The sequence below is a fragment of the Zingiber officinale genome, chromosome 2B (genome assembly GCF_018446385.1).
Source record: "Zingiber officinale cultivar Zhangliang chromosome 2B, Zo_v1.1, whole genome shotgun sequence".
In the NCBI taxonomy this organism is placed as follows: Eukaryota; Viridiplantae; Streptophyta; class Magnoliopsida; order Zingiberales; family Zingiberaceae; genus Zingiber; species Zingiber officinale.
Window position 1 is genome coordinate 119,455,472 of NC_055989.1, and position 21,826 is coordinate 119,477,297.

Genomic DNA, 21,826 nt, shown 5'->3' on the forward strand with positions numbered 1-21,826 from the left:
GTTATTCCGAGGTCTCTAGGTCTATCAGTCAGTTTCAGTCGATTTAAACACGAATTAGTTTTTCGGACACATTCGTGTTCAAGAATCATTGTTCTCAATATATTTAGTCAAATTAATATTGATAGTATTTTTATAATTAGGAGAATAGATGAACACATAGGAACTAATTTCATATCATTCCGAAGTATCTAGGTCCATCAGTCAGTTTTAATCGAAATCAGCTGATGCACCTAGAGATCTCAAAATGACATAAAACTAGTTTTTATATGTTCGTCTAATTATTCTAATTATAAAAATGCTATCAAATATTAATTTAACTCAATATATTAAGAGGAGTAATTTTTTAAACACTAATAAGTCAGATCAACAAAAAAATTTGATTTGACTAATAAAAAATCAACTTGACTAGAAACAATAGCAAGGACAAAAAAATAGAAGTGGATATATAATTTTGTCATTTATAAATCACCCAACACAATTTAATAATTTTAAAATCTTACCTATCTGGTTTGGTAAAAAGTTATTTTTAAAACCCTAACATTTTTTTTCAGAGAAGCCTACACAGCTTCCTTTTTTAAAACCCTAACCTTTTTCTTTCACACAATCATGCGCCTCACAAGTTTGCCAATGCATTTGCCTCGCACTATTGCCACGACCACCTCACGTGTCCACCTTCTCGGTGCAGGCATAGGATGCCATGTTGTCCAATCGACCGACATTCGCCATGGTTTCGTACCTGACGTACGACCATGTCGACATGTTGTTCGCCCATTACGACCCCTTCTGCACTAGATGCAAAGGTTGTGCATTATGAAGTTGTTTAGCAGGAAGCAAGCTACATCAGTGCAAGTGGAGTTGGGTGAGGTGGTGCAGGCAGTGATAGAGAGGTCCTCCGTCGGTGCCTCCGCTAACGTTCGAGAGCGCATGCTCAAGATGACAATGGGCATCATCTTCCAGGTGCCCTTCAAGATGCAGAGCTATACGGACTAGGCAGAGCTGCTGGGACCAAGGAGAGCTCTCCAGGTTCTTCAGTGCCTTAAACATTGGCGATTTCATCTCCTCTCTCTGGTGGCTCCATTCCCATGGCATCAACGACCCCCTTAGAGTCGGTCCTACGGATATTGAGGGAGGTAAATATATGTACATAGTTGAAAGCGCATGGCAGAGACGTTAACCTCAGATTGTGACACCCTGAGGATCGAATCCTGGACCTCTCGGTCATAAGACCATGTGCCTCCAACTGTGCTACGCCCTAGGGACTTACTTTATCCTCTACAGATTGTATTAATCTTGTTTTTTTTTTTACTTTATCTTTGTATGGATGGTATTAATCTTGTTTTATGTATTTAATTATTTTAAATATATATATATATATATATATATATATATATATATATATATATATATATATATATAATTTTGCAGAGATAAATTAATAAATTAACAACAATATTTTTTTTTAAATTTAGGAGTCCAATATATTTTGATAGATAATTTAAGTAAAATTATGAGTCAAATATATATTTATATTTATTGAAAAAATAAATCAAATATATATTGGTTATTATTATTTTTTAAAAAATATGGGCCTAATATATATTTGGTTATTATTTTTTAAATAATTATCAGTCATTTGTTTGGCCAATATGTTTTTAAATAAATTATTAGCCAAAATAATAGATGGGGAACATACAAGGATTACCGGTCAAACCCCGATGAAATTTTTTTGGCCAGTAACACATATTACATGCCAAAAAAAGGGTATTGCCGACCATTTCTATTGGTCAGTAATCCTGCTTTTTCCTGTAGTTGTATATGTTACCCTCCTCAATCAAATGGCATTGTCAAGCATAAGAATCAAACTTTTAAAGAAATAATAAATGTTATGTTAATAGTTTAGGCTTATTCTAGGATTTGTAAGGGAAGTTATTTTATCGGTAAATCATAAATTATCAATAAAATATATCACAAAAAGAAAGATAAAATTCCTTATGAGTTATAGAATGGTCATAAGTCGTCCCATAAATTTCTAAAAGTGTGAAGGTATTTGGCTAAGGTGGAAGTGTCTAAGCTAAAATAAATCAAGATAGGACTAAAGATAATTAATTACATTTTTATTGGATATAATCTTGGAAATCATGAAGAACCAAGTGTAGTAAAAGGGTCAAATTAGTAAAATCATTTGGTCATAATTTTATGACTTATATGATAGAAAATGAACCAAGGACAATAAGCGAAGTTTTATCAAATCCTGAAACTCTTTTTTGGAAAGAAGTTATTAATAGTGAAATAGATTCTATCATGCAAAATTATACATGGGAATTTGTGGAAATCAAGCTTTTAGAATGTAAATCGATCCTAAAGAAGAAATATAAGGTTAATGGCACTATTGACAAATACATGACAAGACTAGAGGTAAGGGATTCAAAAAAAGAAGATCTTGACTTCTTCAATACATATTCACCAGTAATAAGGATCACATCCATTCAAATACTCATTGTTATTGCTATATTATAGAACCTTGAAATACATCAAATGGATTTGAAAATGACATTTCTAAATGGTGAATTAAATGAAGAAATATATATATAGTCACCTAAAAGGCTTGTAGCTCCATGATAAGAAAATAAAGTGTGCAGATTCGTGAAGGCACTATACGAGCTAAAACAAGCATTAAAATAATAACATAAGAAATTTGATAAAAAATAATGTCAAATGCATTTAAAATCAACAAGTGTGACAAATATATATATATATATATATATATATATATATATATATATATATATATATATATATATATATATATATATATATATATATATATATATATATATATATATATCAAAAGCATGCCTGACTCGTTTGTCATCGTCTACTTATATGTAGATAATATGCTCATCATAGGGAGTAATCATGATATAATCATGACTACTAAGAAAATGTTGATAAAGAACTTAATATGAAAGATATAAGTATAGCAGATATTATACTTAGGATTAAGATCATTAAGACATTAGAAGGAATTTTCCTTTTATAGTTTTATTATATTGAGATAGTGTTAAGAAAATTTAATGCATATGATCTTTCCTCTGTAAAAACATTGATGGACTTAAGAGCTTGCATTTGGCTAAGAACTATGTTGAACTTGTATCCCAATTGAAATATTCAAAGATAATTGACAATTTGATGTATATCCTAACTGCACATGTCCAGATATTTCCTATTTGATAAACAAATTAAGTAGATTTACAAGTAATCCAAATGATGACCAGCTGTACTAGAAGACTATTGTGATGTAAATTTGATATATGATATAAAAGACTATAAATCCATTAGTGGATATGTAGTTATCATTGATGGTGGAGCAGTATCATGGAAATTCATGAAGCCAACATGTATAATTCATTTAACTATGAAATCTAAGTTTATATTCTTAGATAAAGTCGCAAAAGAAGTCGAATGACTTCGTAACTTCTTGGAGGATATCTCATGTTGGGTAAAGCCAGTGTCTGCTATGTTGATACATTGTGAAATCAATCAACAATTGCAATGACACAAAATAGCATTTATAATGGTAAGTCATAATATATTCATCGAAGATGCAATATCATTAAGCAGTTGATCTCAAATGAAGTTATCTCTATTAATTATGTCAAATTGAAAAATAATTTGGCAGATCCGTTTATAAAAAATTTGAATAAAGTTCAAATATACTACACATCAAGAGGAATGAGATTAAAAAAAAATCTACAAACAAGGTAGCAAAAGGCGAATATGCTCGCCCCCAGCGCCCCCGCCAACTCATCCCAAGGTCAACACGGAGGAGGTAAATCATGGGTGGCTACTGGCCTTTTAAAATAATGACTAGCACATAAGGGAGGTATTTACCTCGACCTCATGGTGGCAATACCTCATGGGTTAACCCCTAGATCGTCTCGAAAGGAAAAAAAAAATCTACAAATAAGAATATGTAGGGGATCAGTCGACCGGCTTGAAGGGGGGTTGGATAGACGGCACCCCCAAATCGATTGATCTTCCTACACTTGTTAGTATGCGCAACGGAATATACAAAACAAACAAGCTAAAGGAAATTAAACTAAAGACAAGAAAGAATGCAAACCAAGTTACACGAAAATTTACGTGGTTCGGAGATAAAGCTCCTACTCCACAGCGTGTCCTTGAGGTGGACGATCCCTATTCGTCGGTGGATTACTCCCCGGAAGACCTCCGGCTAGCTCACGTAGCTCCTTGGGGTGGAGAAACCTCACCACAACTCTCACTAAGGACTCTTTACAAGCTAGGGCACAGGTAGACTACTAATAGAGATTAACCACCTCTATTTCGTCAACCTCAATCAAGCTCCCAAGGCTTGGTTATATAGGTCGCGGATTAGAAAACCCCGCCTACCAATCGACTGCCCTCTGTGGAAATTCGACCGTTACATCCCAACGGCTCGATACCAGTCGACTGCTAAAACTAGCAGTCGACTGCTTCACACTAACCGAACGAACAGAACCATTTTGTTCGCACCCAGTTGACTGCTAAAACATGTAGTCAACTACTACAGTACTGCTACAGTAACGCTACAGTACTGCTACAATAAAACCCTAAAACTAGGATTTTACTCTGAGTACAATCTCTCAGCACTCGGACCCTCACCCTTACGACTCATTTGACACTTCCTTTGTAGCTTTGACATCTTGCCTTCAAGCCTACTTCCTTTGGCTCTCGTCCCTCGGATGCATTTAAGCCCGCGGCTCGTCCCCAATGTCATCTTTCACGTATGCCTCGAAGTTGCTTCTCTCGGCCCTTGTCCTCGCTGCCTTGTCCATAGTCCCTCGGATGCTCCATCCTTCACCGGACCCGAAGCCATCGACCTGAGTCACATGTGTATCCTGCAAACCTGCACAACTCAAATACACATATCAAATACAAGGGTGAACCTAACTTAAACCCTTTGCTCAAACACCAAAACACATGATCGCACGGACCATTGGGATTGCTCTAACAATCTTCCTCTTTTTGATGTTTGGCAATACGTTTAAGTTAGGGAAAACACATAGCAAATAAATATACTAAAACAAATGGACTTACGTTGCCAAGGCTACACACTTGAATTTACACTGCCAAATGAACTTACGTTGCCAAGGCTACACACTTGGACTTAAACTGCCGAATGAACTTACATTGCCAAGGCTACACACTTGGACTTACACTGTCAAATCAAAAACAATGCAACATGCATTTGAACCTATCACAAGGCTCCCCCTACACCTAAGCTCCCCTTTGAGCTAGGAATTTTACCACAGAGATATTTAAGAACCTATCACAAGGCTCCCCCTACACCTATGCTCCCGAGCTATGATTTTTACCATTGCAAAGATATTTTCAGGGTTTTCCAACTAAACCTTACTTCTCCCACTTTGCCTAACATCCAAAAAGTTCTCCAACAATATCCCAATTGTTGAAAACTTGTCATCTAAATTGACCCTAAACTCATATATTAATCCCCCATGGATTTCATACACCTATACGAGCTAACTCAGTCACAAACAGCGCTGAAAGATAGTTTCAGGCTAGTATCAATCGACTGCAAGAAGTACCAGTCGACTGGTCGCTACTAGCTGAGCAAACAGAATGCTTCTGTTCACTGCCAGTTGATTGCTAAAACATGCAGTCAACTGGTGCAGTCGATTGCTAAAACTAGCAGTCGACTGGCACACTTTTTCAGCCTTTTTCAACATTTCTGACCCAATTTCAGAAATACACCAATAATTTCACAAACCTCCAAAAATCTCTAAATTTTATGGAGAGGTCTGTTTTACCCATGTCTACTTGGGAAAAATATATTCAAAAATGTATCTATCACCAATCTCAAGATTGAAACAAAATCCAAAACTAGCTTAAATGGTTCAATAGAACCTTGACCTAAAGTCCTAGTTTTGGCTTCCTCTTGATGTATTTGCCCATGCCAACCCACAATGCATCCCTAGCATTGGTTTATATGACATCTATATATCCAAAACCAAATGTCATGCACTATGACCCCAATGTCATATTTCTAAGCATGAAACACAACCCAATTGTGTGCCAGTTCCCTTGGTTGAGACTCAAGTCCGTCTCCAAACCACTTGGCACAATCCAAGACACAACCTAGACTCCCAAGTAAAACCCACTTGAGATCCATTGGCCATGAGTCCCAAATTGACTCTTTGAGCTCCCCCTAGAACTCTTAACCTTAGCCACCTCCCTAGGTGACTCATCCACAATGGCTAGGCCACATTGGTGCACTTCCGGTGACACTTGGCCTACAAACCTTATCTTTTTAACCTTGGACACCTTGTTCTTGGTTAATTTTTCCTTACCTTTAAATGACTTTCCCTTACCATTTATTGACTTCTCCTTGCTATAGTCATATGCAACCCTAGCATACGACTTTCCCTTAGCCTTGGAGACACTAGATCGGTATCCTAGACCTGATCTATCATTGTTGGATCTTTGGCTATCCAACACCATACTTAACCCTCTAGATCCAACATTGAATCTTTCTAGGGTTTTCTCCAACTTATCAAGCTTTGCCTTCAAAGCTTGATTTTCCCTTTCTAGGTTCCTAAACCTAGAATCAACATGTCCACATTGGACATTCCTAGACCTACCCATTTTTCTAGGCATGCGTCTCCCCTTCTTAGGATTAATGTCTTGAGTCTCCTTAGGTCTATCATTTCTATAATTATCTTGCATTGGTCTTCTAGGATTTTGATCTACAATTACCCTATTCCTATCATGATATTTAAATCCAAAATTTTGCATGGGTAAATAATAACAATTATTCCTAGCATGTATGGAGGAATTTAAATTTGACTTCAAATTTAAACTAGGGTTTACCTTACCCTTTACCTTTGGAGCCCCCCCTTGACATGAGCCTCCATTCTTCCTTTACTTCTTCTCCTCCTTCTTCAAATGCCCCAACTTCTTGATTTCTTTTTTCTTTGGGCATTTGGTGTGGTAATGCCCCCGCTCACCACACGTGAAGCACACTATGTGCTTTTTCTCCTTCTTCTTCCTACAACTCAAATTAGATTCAAAATGAATTGAATTGAGTTTAGGAGATACCTTCTTCTTACCTATAGGGCATCTACTTTTGTAGTGCTCCCTTTCATTGCACCCGAAACACACAATGTGATCTTTTGATTTTGCTTCGGTGGAGGTGCTCACTAGGTTGATTTCCAAGACTTCTTCTTCTTCGTCACTTGTCTTGGATTCTTCTTCAACCTTTGAGAATGTATCCTCATCCACACTAGTGGATGACATTTCTTTATCCTTCTCCTCTTCGAAAGTTGAGTGCTCGTCACCTTCCGGTTGCTCCTCCTCATCTTAAGCCATTAATTCCATCTCCTTGGGCTCTTCTTCTTCTTGTGTAGGCATAGGTTCTTCCCATTTAACCTTCTTTATCTTGTTCCACAAATCGTGGGTGTTCTCGTATTTACCTACACGGCTCATCACGTCATTAGGCAAAATATCAATTAATATAGATATTACCTTGTCGTTTGCCTTTAACCGTGAGGTTTGCTCCTCTGTCCAATGTCGTGGTCGGAACTTCTTCCCTTTCTTGTCCTTCGGGACTTTGAACGACTCTTTGACCACCATCATGGTGTCCCAATACGTGTCGAAGAAGACCTTCATCTTCATCATCCATTATGTGATGTCCCAAAAGCCTCTACCTTTAAGCTTTGGCGGTTCAATTAAGCCGGTCATCTTTGCTTCCTTAGCGGTTAGTCCAATTGAGAGCGGCCTCGCTATGATACCACTTGTAGGGGATCGGTCGACCGGCTTGAAGGGGGGTTGGATAGACGGCGCCCCCAAATCGATTGATCTTCCTACACTTGTTAGTATGCGCAGCGGAATATACAGAACAAACAAGCTAAAGGAAATTAAACTAAAGACAAGAAAGAATGCAAACCAAGCTACACGATCATTTACGTGGTTCGGAGATAAAACTCCTACTCCACGGCGTGTCCTTGAGGTGGACGATCCCTATCCGTCGGTGGATTACTCCCCGGAAGACCTCCGGCTAGCTCACGCAACTCCTTATGGGTGGAGAAACCTCACCACAACTCTCACTAAGGACTCTTTACAAGCTAGGACACAGGTAGACTACTAATAGAGATTAACCACCTCTATTTCGTCAACCTCAACCAAGCTCCAAAGGCTTGGTTATATAGGCCGCGGATTAGAAAACCCCGCCTACCAGTCGACTGCCTTCTGTGGAAATTCGACCGTTACATCCCACGGCTCGATACCAGTCGACTGCTAAAACTAGCAGTCAATTGCTCCACACTAACCGAACGAGCAGAACTATTTTGTTCGCACCGAGTTGACTGCTCAGTCGACTGTACCAGTCGACTGCTAAAACATACAGTCAACTGCTACAGTAACGCTACAGTACTGCTATAATAAAACCCTAAAACTAGGATTTTACTCCAAGTACAATCTCTCAGCACTCGGATCCTCACCCTTACAACTCATTTGACGCCTCCTTTGTAGCTTTGACCTCTTGCCTTCAAGCCTACTTCCTTTGGCTCTCGTCCCTCCGATGCATTCAAGCCTGCGGCTCGTCCCCAATACCATCCTTCGCGTATACCTCGAAGTCGCTTCCCTCGGCCCTTGTCCTCGCTGCCTTGTCCACAGTCCCTCGGATGCTCCATCCTTCACCGGACCCGAAGTCATCAACCTAAGTCACATGTGTATCCTGCAAACCTGCACAACTCAAATACACATATCAAATACAAGGGTGAACCTAACTTAAACCCTTTGCCCAAACACCAAAACACATGATCGCACGGACCATTGGGATTGCTCCAACAGAATATTCATGTGGTAACCCAAAAGAGATGACAATGGGTCGGGTTCAGGTCATATGTCATATCCTCCGTCCCCATATCCATCGGGAATCGGATATCCATTCTCATACCTATACTCATTAAAGGATCGGATATTTTTATATTAATAATTTTTTTCTTTCTATCTAACTATCATCATTCAATAGAAAATTATTAGAATTTACATCATATTATATATATATATATATATATATATATATATATATATATATATATATATATATATAAAATTAAAAAATAGATTAAATATCTATACAACCTACACCTAACATTAACAAAACTAGTTGGTGAGTTTAGGAAATTGTTTTTTAATATATACACATATATATTATTGAATCGGGTATTTGGGTTAAATATCAGATATAGATAGTCCCTCTATACTCTCCTCCATTGGGGTTGGATATCAGATCCTCCATCAGGTTTGGAGGAAATTGTCAACCCTATAACCCAATCTTGTTGATTGGAGATCCCAAGATTTTAATTCAATGAGACAATGAAATTATAAAAGTTTATATAAACACTTGAACTAGTTCCCCTCTCATTCCTAGGATGGAAAAAGTGTTATCTACCATATGTGGTGAGGTTAAATTTTAAACTTTTAATGACTCTTATACTTGAAAAAGCATAGTATGGTAGGATACTTTTAATAAGAGGTTACTTATATAAGTGTGAAAATGAACCACTTTAACAAAACACTTATGAATCCAAAATGTGGTCTATGGCCTAAACTGACATAACAATAAGAAACCATAAATAGGTGAGATAGGTTATTGGGTAAGAATAATTGTTTTGGTTTGCACAAACGTAGTTCAAGGCATTGCGTTCATTAAACAACCTAGTAAATCTGATGGTATTCTACTACGAAAGATTTAAAGTTACAAGTTACCTCTTATGATATAATAACCTTTCAATTGGGCTCTCCTTTAATGTCAACATATACGCATGCATTAATTTGCATTCACGTGGGGGGTGAGAGATTGTTGAAAAATTAGTTTTTAACCAATCTATGTGTGAATAAAAAATTCACTTATAAGGATTGGTGACGTATTAAGATGGACAAATCAGATTCATCCAAATGAGAGGACATAAGTGTCTCTTCAGATGGCTCAATCTCAGCCATTGAATTCAAAATAGAAGACTCAGATTCATCCAAATGAAGAGACAAAGTATTCTTTCAAATGTGATTTAATTTGAGCAGTTAGTTTCGAAATGGATGAATCAGATGAGCCAAAGTGAAGGGATGCTCCTTGGGAAGGAATGCGATCTAGATGATATTTGATTGAACCAAGAGGTTCTTCTAATCTTTTACAAAGTATAAATAAGCCCCCCACTTTGTCATTTCATTCATTCAATTAAAAGCAAAACAAGTATTGCATTCTATACTTGCATTTGAAGAGTTCGAAAAGATTCTTTAGTTTTTCAGTTCTTCGGAGGTCTTGCGATGTACAGTGTTGCTATCGCAAAATAAAGTCATTGTAGCTTGGAAAATGATTATTGTGTTTCTTGAACACTGTGTGCGGGGCAAATGTGTTTTAAAAATATAGAGTTCAACTCTAACCTCAACTTTGCCTAAATAGTGTTATACTGTCATTATGTCCATGCAGATTGTTGTATCACCACCATACTCAATAGGACTAAATTCTAATTCACAATAAAATTTTTTTACCTTTACTACTCATTTCTATTCACATTTTTCCAAGAAGCTTGTCCAAGATGACTTTTTCCTCAGTAATTTTCAGTTTGGTGAGTCTATTCTTTAAGTCGTGTGGGCATGTTTTATTGTAAATGTGTAGTTTTTTTTTATTGTCCATATGTTGCGTTGCAAATGGGAAACTTTTTTTTCTTGTATTGGATTATTTTTCGTACCAAGGAGACTACCAACATTTTTAGGCTACATTTGGTTAGGGGTAATGTAATCAAGCTTGTAATGTAATAAACTTTGTAATGTAATATAATGTAATCTTGATTACATTACTACTTTTGGTAATGTAATGTATGTAATCTTTGATTACAAGGATGATTACATTCTTTTGTTTGGTGTCCATTATTTTTTATAAGGAATGTAATTCGTATTATTATAAAATGATAAAAATATCCTGTGATCTTTGTCAGAGGCGGCAACCTGCGATGGTGGCGGCGGCGGCGGCGGGCAACGGTGGTGACGGCGGGCAACGGTGGTGACGGCGGTGGCGACAGTGACATCGGTGACCGGCGATAGTGATGACCAGCAACGATCGACAGAAGCAACAACAGTGACCAGTTGATGCTGAAAATAGACTAGGCGTATATTTAGTATTTAAATTTTAGTTAAACGATGACCTCATAATGTAATCGGATTACATGGTATTGGCTTTGTAATCCAGATTGCAAAACTTTATTACCTTTTGTAATTTGGATTACATTACATTATACAACTTTAAAACTGTATAAAACAAAGTAATCAATATTGTAATGTAATCTTGATTACATTGTAAAACGGATTACCTCTTACCAAACACATTCGTCTATTACTGCGCATGCTATGTTTACCTAAAAGATATATGAAGAAGATTAGTAGTGAGGAAAAGATAAATATTCGTAACGGATCAACGGGAGAGGAAGAAAAGAAAAGGGGAAAGAAAACTTGATTGTAGTCGACTGCCATAACCAACCTTGCCACTTCAAGTTCGTGGCAGCTCGTGGTCGCCTCGCTGAACCTCGCGAGCGTCAACGAGGCAGTGTGACCTTTGCGAGGTTGTTCATGGGCAAGAGTGACCTCGGACACACGAGCACGGTTGCGAATGAGACAGCATCGCGCACGACCACGAGCAACCTTTGTGAGGTCCTTTGTGGCCGTGAGCAAGCTTGGGCGAACAAGCACGGCTGTGAGCACCCTCTATAGGTTGTTCGCAATCGCAAAGTGGCCATGAGTTGCCTCACTTATGGCCACGGGGGACCTTGAGCGCATGAGCACAACTGCGAGTCACACCGGTGCAAGATATTAGCATGAGGCTACGAAGGAAGGAAAGTTCGTTTTACGCAGTTTGACATGAAATGAAAAAAAAACTGCAAATAAATGACCGGATAAATAGGAAAAATGATGCGCAATTCATCTTTTGCCTATTCCAAATCATTCCTTATTGGGTTTTTTTATTCCTGTTAGGTAGATTTATTTATAAGTTAAATATATGAATATAATCTGAATCTTTTAAAATGATATAACTTATGTTTATTGAGTTTTAGATTATTGAACATAGGTTCTGTTGGAGTGTATATTAAAAGCCTAGTTTTTGTATAAATATTTATAAGAATCACATTGTCAAATGTCTACATTTATATATACCAAATGTAGATATTCAATTAATTTATATTATAGATAACATAGTGTGTGGTGTCACACACAGAAGATCATGTTATCAGTTCTTTATAAATTATAAACAGTAGCTCACGACTAAGATGGAAAGGAGCAAACATTGGAATAGTCGTAGTGTAATTAGGTATTAGTTTATCTTGACTAATAGATTACACTAGTACACTCTAAGTGTATTGAGCAGGACCATTTAAGGTAAGTTCTTTTTATACTGATTTAATAAAAGAACTAGACCTTAGTTATTATGGAAGTGTGTGCTCTTAATCCTAATATAATAACAAACACATATATTTAATATTTATTTCTTTGACTTATCAAAGGGTGAAATTTAGCTCAATAAATCAAAATATCCGATAAGTTGGGAAATGATGTTACTTATAGTGTGATTTGTTGATTATAGAAGGAACCTGTGTCCTAGTAATCTAGGTTGATGATGTCCCCAAGAGGAGCTCATAAGGATTGTCATGTTAAACCCTGCAGGTGGACTTAGTCCGACATGACAATGAGGTTGAGTGATACTACTCTTGGACTTAGATATTAATTAAGTGAGTTGTCAGTAACTTACTTAATTAGTGGACATTCGTTATCTTAAACATAGGGAGACTAACACACTCATAATAATAAGGAACCCAAAATGTAATTTGGGATTAGTGCGGTAGTTCAATAATAATTCTTTAGTGGTATGAATTATTATTGATGAAGTTAAGTTGTGTGTTCGGGGCGAACACGGGAAGCTTAATTTCATCGGGAGACCAAAACCAATTCCTCCTCTCGGTCCCTATCGTAGCCTCTTGTATATAGAGATTTATACTCACCACATACCCACTTCTTATCCAACTCAAGGGGGCCGGCCAAGCTAGCTTGGAATCCAAGCTAGGGCCGGCCAAGACCCAAGGATGGAGTCAAGATTAGTGGCCGACCCTAGCTTGGAGTCCAAGCTAGGTGTGGCCGGTCACATAGAAAATAAAAAGAATTTTTATTAAAATTATTTCTTATGTGGATATCATGGTTTTAAAAGAGAGTTTGAAATTTAAATCTTTCCTTTTATAACTTTCTACAAAAGATTAAGAAAAGATTTGAAATCTTTCCTTATTTGTAGATTGAAAGGTAGATTTCAATTTTGAGAAAACTTTCCTTTTTAATCATGTTCATGATTTAAAAGAGAGTTTAAAAATTAAATATTTCTTTTATAAAGCTTCTACAAAAGATTAAGAAAAGATTTGATATCTTTTCTTATTTGTAGATTAAAAGAGATTTTAATTTTTAGAGATAACTTTCTTTTTATCCACATGTTTAAAAGAAAGATTTTAATTTATAAAATTTCCTTTTTACAAACCACCATGAAGGGAAAAATTATTGGAGAATTTTTTTATAAATTTCTGGAGACAAATTAGGAAGTTTTAATTAATTAAAACTCTCCTTGTTTATAACTTTAATGTGGCCGGCCATGTAATGTGAGAAGAAAAAATTATTTTTTAATTAAATAAATTTTCCTTTTCAGGGCAAAAGAATTAAGAAAGTTTTTTTATTTAAATTTCCTTATTTACCAAGACCAAGGATTGTAAAAGAGGGGGTAGAGGTGCCTTCATGGCTAACGAGTCTATTTTTTTCTCTCCCTCTTTTCTTTGGTGTGGCCGGCCATAGAAGTTTTCTCTTCTTCCTTTTCTTTCTTCTTCATTGGGCGAACCTCATCATCTCATGGAGCTTGAAGGTGGCCGAATTCTAGCTTGGAGAAGAAGGAGAGAAAGGAAGCATCCCTTGGAGCTTGGTGGTGGGCGAACCCCATTCTTTCATGGAGCTATTGTGGTGGCCGAATCTTGCTTGGAGAAGAAGGTGGCTTAAGTGGATTCTCATCTCGGTAGATTGTTGCCCACACAACGTCCGAGATAAGAAGAGGAATACGGTAGAAGATCAAGAGGTCATTAAAGTTCACAAAGAAATGTGTTACTAGTATTTATTTTCCGCATCATGCTAGTTTATTTTTCTTTATATAAATTCCAAACACAAGAGGCATTAGATCTAGTATTTCGAATTAGTTTTTCAAATTTGTGTTTTCTTTGTTTTCGAATTTGTGATTCGATTGTTCTTTTTGGTTAACCTAGAGTTATTTAAGGAAATTAAATATTAGCTTTCCTTAAAAGGCTTTGTCTAGGCGGTGGTGGTTGCTCCCATATCCAAGAAGGCCATGTGCCTCGCCATGCAGTCCTGGAAGCCAATTTTGAAAATTAATATTTAATGTAATTAATAACATAGGTGGATTTGAATCAATAGTGTTAAGTTCCGCTTGAGATTCAAATCTAAACCATTAAGAACATATAAGTTAAATTTGGAATCAATGATGTTAAGTTCCGTCTGCGATTCCTAATTTAACTTCTAAATAATACAATAGGTTATTTAAGGAAAGGTTCGACACTTGTACAAAAATTTTTGTATAATGGAACCGGTATGTTTTCCTAGGACTAACCAACAGGTTCAATATATAAAACTTTTTAACTCAATCTGTTATCATTTATGAACTGATAATAGATTAAATTCTTATATAAAGGGAAGGTTCCTAAGGATTTAGGATAATCTTAACATAGTTTCTTATTTCTCATTGACAAGAAGCTTTTTGGCGTCGTCACCCCCTAAACCCCTTGGAAGACCTTCCACTGCATCTTCTTTCATGAGGATCAAAACCAACGACACTAGGACAAGGACAATGATTCTTCAATGAGGTCTTTTATATTTATATTTTTTTATTTAATTGATAAAATTAGATCTTCTCGTTCTTGTATTTCCTATACGTAAGTTTTTCATGTTTTAAACCTAAGCCGCATGAATTCTAAAACATGAAAAACTCAATATAGGAAATACAAGAACAAGAAGATTTAGTCTATCAATTAAATATGTCACAAGAAAGTACTATATAAACATAAAGACAAAGAACTGATTGAAAAGGACAATAAGTCTATCAATTAAATATGTCACAAGAAAGTAATATATAAACATAAAGACAAAAAAACTGATTGAAAAGTCATTGTCCTTATCTTAGTCTCATTGGCTTTGTTCTATAGAAGAAGATGCAGTAGAAAGAAGAGGAAAGTCTTCCAAGTGCCTTAGAAGGTGATGATCCTTATGGAAGAAGATGCAGCGGAAAAAAGAAGAATGTCTTCCAAGGACCTTAGAAGGTGATGACATTGAAAAGCTCTTATTGATGAGGAACAACTTGGTCGATATTACTCTAAACCATTGGAAACCTCCCCGGAATCAGTTGATAACGGATTGGATAAAAGGTTACAAATTGAACCCACATCCAATAATCTGAAACCCAATAAACATAAGATAGATCATTTTAAAAGGTTTAAATTTTATTCACATATTCTAACTTACAAATAAACTCAGATAATAAAATTCAACATTCCTACCTTCGAGAACCTAACTCATGCCTTTCTGCAACAATGTTGGAACAATCCAATTAACAAAAAATTGAAGATATCAACAAGGATCGAATTTTTGAAAAGCATTTCGGCACTGTAACTCTCACATTTTGGGACAATAAGAAAATAAAACTATATGCAGTATTAATTGCAATACGCATTAACAGCAACTAAAATACTCCTGGTTCACAGACAAAAGTTTAAAAACAGAATAGCCATCTTCATAGAACAAAACAACGCATCACTTTGTAGATACATGGATGCCTCTTCGACCCCCTGAATGAAATAATGATGCAGCCAGCCGAAAAAAATGGCAGCAAATGAATACACAATAACTAAAAATAACTGAGATGAAGCTGGGAGTTACAACACTTTAACACCACTTGGGCGTTTGCCTTCCATAGCATCCTTTTTGTTGCGGCAATCCGTGCAGAGGAAGGGTCCTTCCCATGGCTTTGGGCTGGTGGAGAAGATGGAGCCAGCATGAGCTGATGCACCTTCACTTGGAGCAAGCTCTGCCTGGCATATAGCACACGTGAACATATTGGATGTTTTTTCTGCAGATGGGCCATTTCCTAGTCTGTAAAGCACGATTAAAGAGTGGAATCAAGACTTGTATGGAGATGATTTTTGAAAAGAAAATCATGCTGCAACGGTACGATTGTGTATAAACAATACACCAAGCAGTCCAACCAACAGTAGTATTAGGTTGCGTTATTGTCACAATCAAATTATATGTTCAGGGCAACAGCAAAATGGTCTAAAGAACTAATACACTGCGAGAGGCTGCTCCAGAAATCAAGTTGGCATCTCCATACAGTAATACGTGGTCTGGTTTAATTAATACCTTATACAATTTGAAAGAAACTTGCAAAAAGAAAAATGAAGTGATTTTCAAAAAGTGAGTTTTCAACCAAGACACAAATATTTTCCTCCAAATTTAAGTTATTATATATGAATCAATATATCAGACATAATCAATAATCAGCCAGTTACCAGAGACTATAAACTTAATATAAAAATCTTCTTAAATCTCAAACGCGCTAAACATAAGGACATGATAGGGGTAGATACATTTTAGAAACAATTAACATCCTTTGTTTATACATGGTGGCAAAAAGACGACTATGCTTGCCCTCAACACCCCCGCCAACCCCTCCCAGGACCAACACGGAAGAGGTAACATGGATGACTACTAGCCTTTGGAATAGTTACTAGCGCATAAGGGAGACATTTACCTCGGCTATGGAGATTCCAACCCTAGACCTCATGGTGGCAACACTTCATGCGCTAGCCACTAGACCATCCCAAGAGAACTCCTTTGTTAATACATAGCTTTACTATAAGAGAACTATTAACTCAATAATATGATGTCCGGCAGTGGTATAAAATAAGAGTAAGAATAAGCTCACATTGGATATGAAGCTTATTAAACTACTCTATATGGTTCATTGATCACTTACCTTTCAGAAAGCATTGCTGATCCTTCTTCAAATATTTCTTCAACTATACTAACAGCAGATAATTTCTTAGGTAGCTTATTAGCAGAATCTTTTGATTTTTTTCTGAAGATGAAAGACTTGAATTTGTTCATCTTTTTTGGTGGAGATTGAGGTGGGTCTGAATGATCAGGTTGAGTAATGTCGACGACAATGCAAGTTGTATCATCCTTCAAACCCCTTGTCCTAAGTGCTTCCTGTTTGGTTATCACCCAAGATAAACAGGTAGAAAATTAGTTAATTAAGATTACATATAAATTATTGATTATAAAAAGACCAATCATTATTAATTTCAGAGAATGACGATGGAAGAAATCTGAGATTGAAATGGAAATTTTTTACAACTAGTTACTTTTACAACTTGTCTGGCAGCAAGCTCTGCAGGTAAACCTCGGCATGAGTTTGCAGCCATTTCAGAAGTGAGAGCATCCCATATACCATCTGAAGCAATTATAAGTCTTCCTCCAGCATTTGTCAGCTGACATAAAACTAAAGATCTTTAGGTAATAATGAAATGGCGAAGGATCTAGATCCAGAAGAACTAAAAAGAAGCAGCAATAGCATGCATCCACTAGGTTGCGCGCTTGGTGAATTCAGGCATGATAACTTAGTTGAATGTTTAAACCCATGGAACCATCTTGCATGCATTGATGTCTTCAGTCTATTTGTACTTTATGAATGGAAAAAGAAACTAGAAGCGATATAATACCTTGACTTGCTTGACATAAGGAATGGGGACAATAAATTCCCCAACATCCATATCTCCTATTGATCTAGATAAGCACAACCCCCCTGGCCAACAACGAAGGGGGCCAATCTAGATTATCCATGGCCACCAAAGCAAAATGAAATGTTAATTTTGTCATTCAATGTGAATTTTTTTCATGAAAATCATATAAACCCCACCTCAGCGCCACCAACAATGTTGAGTCTCCCTACTTCACCTCCACTGGCAGTAACCCGTTCCCGCCTATCAAGGAACATAATTTTCTATGAAATATAGTAAACACCATCTAATTGCTGCTTATGAAAAAATAAACAGCATCAATACACACTCTTCAACATTTTCTTCAAGCCTATGATCAACAGTAAGTGCAGAAACCACCCCTCCTTGTGCATCTAGGATGCACCGAGAGTCTCCTACTGAAGCAACAGTAATTGTCCATCCATGAATTATTACAAATGTCACTGTGGTTCCAGATGTTTGTCCTGAAAAACAAAATAGAACAAATAGAAATAAGAAATTCGTATGCAGAGAAGAACCTAAAAACACACATCTCTAGAAATGGGAAATAAAGCAGGCCTTTTCTTTGGAATTCTTTATCAGTCTTAACAAAACCAGCTACCAAAGCACGAGGTAGAGCTTGAAGCCATTCTTCCCGACCAAGCCCATGAGGAATTGCACACATAACATGATTCAACAAGTTATCTCTTGTATATATTGCTGCAGCATTACCATTATGCCCATCGAGGACCTTACATAAAATGAACATAGATCAGTTTATTGAAATATATAGTTTGCCTAATCCGCATGAGGCATCTGACTTATACAAAATATAAAAAGTTTTATTTCCAAATAATTGGCAAAGAAAAATATACTCATTGACCTTGCCTGATTTCCTGTTTCATAATGCAGAGAATAACTTAGTAAAAACCCTGGCCAGTGAACAATCCTTCAACACATGTATATATATCACACGCATATAAAATAAATTTAAAACAAACAAAAACAGCAATGCCCTCAAGAATAAGATAAACAGAAAAATCCTAGGTTAAAGAGATCAACAACCTCCTTTCTCTTTGAATCAAATCACCTTTTACTTTTGATATCATTGGCCTTCTAAATAAAACAATAGTGCAACTTTAATGAGATCGATGTTGAGATTTTACAACTGATCAGCATATGATTATGTGATGAGAAAGTTAATAAACTGGCTCTAGCATAATGGACAATGTCATCACTCATCAGCATCACCAATGAATTATGTTGCCCTAAGAGTAAAAAAAAACTCTTATCTCTCAACATCTCTTTTAGTGTGATTTTTTCTCAATTGGTTCTTCCTTCAAACTAGAATTCTTTTTGAGGAATGTGGCTCATGCTTTGAGAATGAATCGATTTGAAGTTGAAATTTTAGCTAATAGGCTACAATGGGTCTGAGCAAAATGATACTGTAAGAAACTCCAATGAAAGTAGCTTTGATTGAAACATGTGTTTGATTGTATGTAAATAGATCAGCCAATTTGGTTGTCACTCACACGATATATATGTATATATAATTTTGTCATAGATTTTCATGTAGAATTGATATATATTTAAATATTTTTTTTTTCTATTTGTTAATGGAACATCTATGGCATCATCATGAAGTCAGATTGAACTAGTTGAAAACTTACAATCAAAAGATTAAATCACCAAATAGTTAGATCTTTGCCTCCGTGCTTAAACTATCTTTTCAATCTTCACCGAACCTTTCATTCCACCAAAGAAAAAACACTAGAGAAAATGAGAGACCTAGAATTAATGCAGGTCATATATAATGTGTTTGTGAATAAGATCTTAATCAATATTGTATATATAACAACTCCAAATGATTTTTCTGGTGACTGATAAAAAAACAGAGTTAATGCACATCTTAGACATTTGAGTTATTTTTCTAAATCCATCTGAGTACTCATATAAACTCATAAAACAGACCAATCAACAAATATTTGCATCAAGTTTGTTGTTTGGGTTACTTATTAGGTGTTCTTAGAGAGAGAATGAGGAGATGTATATACATCATCATGTTAAACTTATCTGAGAAGAATAGTGATAACTATCTCATGATGATTTTTTTTCCTTTCTAAATAACCATTTTAGAATGTTCCTATGGAAAAAAGTCTGAGCATTATGAAGTGTGGCAGATCATAGTAGGCGAAATCAACGGATACAGATGTACATCACCAGTGTTGGATCATTATTGACAATGACTGATCTGATTTTTTTTTTTTTAGAAATCGGCAACATAAAAATTAAGGAGATGAACACCGGTATTTCTCTCGCTCACAAACAATTTAGCAAGGTTATTGTGGATCAAGAGAGGTCATAGTCTTGTTTGATTGAGACAACACACCTATATCCTTTAATTTATTAGCCTAAAATGGCTTGGAGCCGTCTTGATCATATGTAGTATTCTGAAGGCATTAAGTAGTAGCTTTATCAAAAAAACAAATTCACAAGGATCGTGCCTAATGTTCCTGTTCTGGAAGAAAGTATGCATAAACTGCAGCGATACTGCGAGTTGTGCCACTACAAAACTAGGGCAGTTTCCCTTCCCTAGTAGACCATGAACAAAATATTTGTCCCAAACCCCATCCAAAGAGGAGAACAATTGTATTCATTCGTGAATTAAGACAGGACAGCTCAAGAGAAAGTGGGATCCGGAGCCTACCGCGAAGACGGAGAAAGAGGAGGAGGGGTCGCCGGCGACGCGCTGACAATCGGTCCGAATAAGGAAGTAGTCCTCCCCTTTCTTCGACTGCGCGGCGCATCCGTATCGCACGCGCGGTCGTTCCACCTTTTCCATCCTCGCCTCCTCCCCGATCAGCTGCGCCAGCGGTACCATGCTGCCGCTCCCGGCGCGGCGAGGTCGCCCCTCCCTGCAACCCTCCCCCGCTTCCCCGTCCGCCATCTCCGCCGGGTAGAGAAGCATCAAAGAGCGCAGATCTGGTGGGCGCGGGCGAAGGGAAGAGGAAGGGAAGAAGTAGAGGAAATCATCAAACACCGAGACCAACACCAACGCGGAAATGCCGACTCTTCCCTCCTTTAAACAAATCGGTGAAATAATAATAATAATATCTAAATGGTGGCCGATGCAAGCCCAATCGAATCCACCATTGATAACAGTTGGCGCTGCAGCAGCTGCTGAGCCTGAGACTGAGTGAAGAAGTTAATAATAATAATAATAATAATAATAATTGAATATTCAAAAGTGAGATTGATTAAAGTAACAAAATAAAAATTGTTCGAATAGAAATGTCATCATGGCGCAGTTTATAATGATTGCGAAGCATTTTCTAAGGATGGTCTGCTCATTAGCAAATTAATATGGGAAACTTACCTACGGGGCAATGTTCGGCGGCACTTATATTATTTTAAAAAATATTTAAGAATTGAGAATACAATTTTTTAGTAGACGATTGATGGTAAATTAGAAATAAAAATAAGATCAATTATGACTTTTTTAATGATATTTAATCTAAAATATCAATATAAATATTTTTTTAAGAGAAAATTATCCATTAGACTATTTTCCGTGACAATTTCATATAGATGTCATTGCCATAGGGCATAGATATCAAGGGTTGAACCTCAGTAATTAATTCCCACCATATATCTAATGTATTTGTATTTATCTCATTCTATATCTATAGAGCCAGTAAGAATGATCTATAGAGCCAGTACTTCTCTACAGTAAGTAAGGAGGAGCTCAAAGATAATCATAGATTTCTTATTTCTCTTTAAAATAGAATCCCAACAAGTATCGGCCGCACGAATCGACCACCTGCCAGCTTCCTAGTGAGGCACAGAGTTGTACCTGCATTCGACGGGGCCTGAAACATATACTAAAAAATGACTTTTTTGTTACGATAAATAATAATAAAGTTTAATTTACA

At 36.5% G+C, this 21,826-nt stretch overlaps 1 protein-coding gene across 1 annotated transcript; it reads right to left on the reverse strand.

Moving 5' to 3' along the window:
* Positions 1-15,800: 15,800 nt before the first annotated feature.
* Positions 15,801-20,964, reverse strand: LOC122046939 (probable protein phosphatase 2C 3). Its single transcript, XM_042607898.1, has 8 exons — positions 20,602-20,964; positions 18,474-18,645; positions 18,226-18,379; positions 18,077-18,140; positions 17,880-17,987; positions 17,523-17,648; positions 17,135-17,367; positions 15,801-16,251 (listed from the first exon to the last, which is right to left on the reverse strand). Exons 1-8 carry the CDS (start codon positions 20,860-20,862, stop codon positions 16,035-16,037), a joined length of 1,335 nt encoding a protein of 444 aa, XP_042463832.1. The 5' UTR covers positions 20,863-20,964; the 3' UTR covers positions 15,801-16,034.
* Between the last annotated feature and the right edge of the window lie 862 nt (positions 20,965-21,826).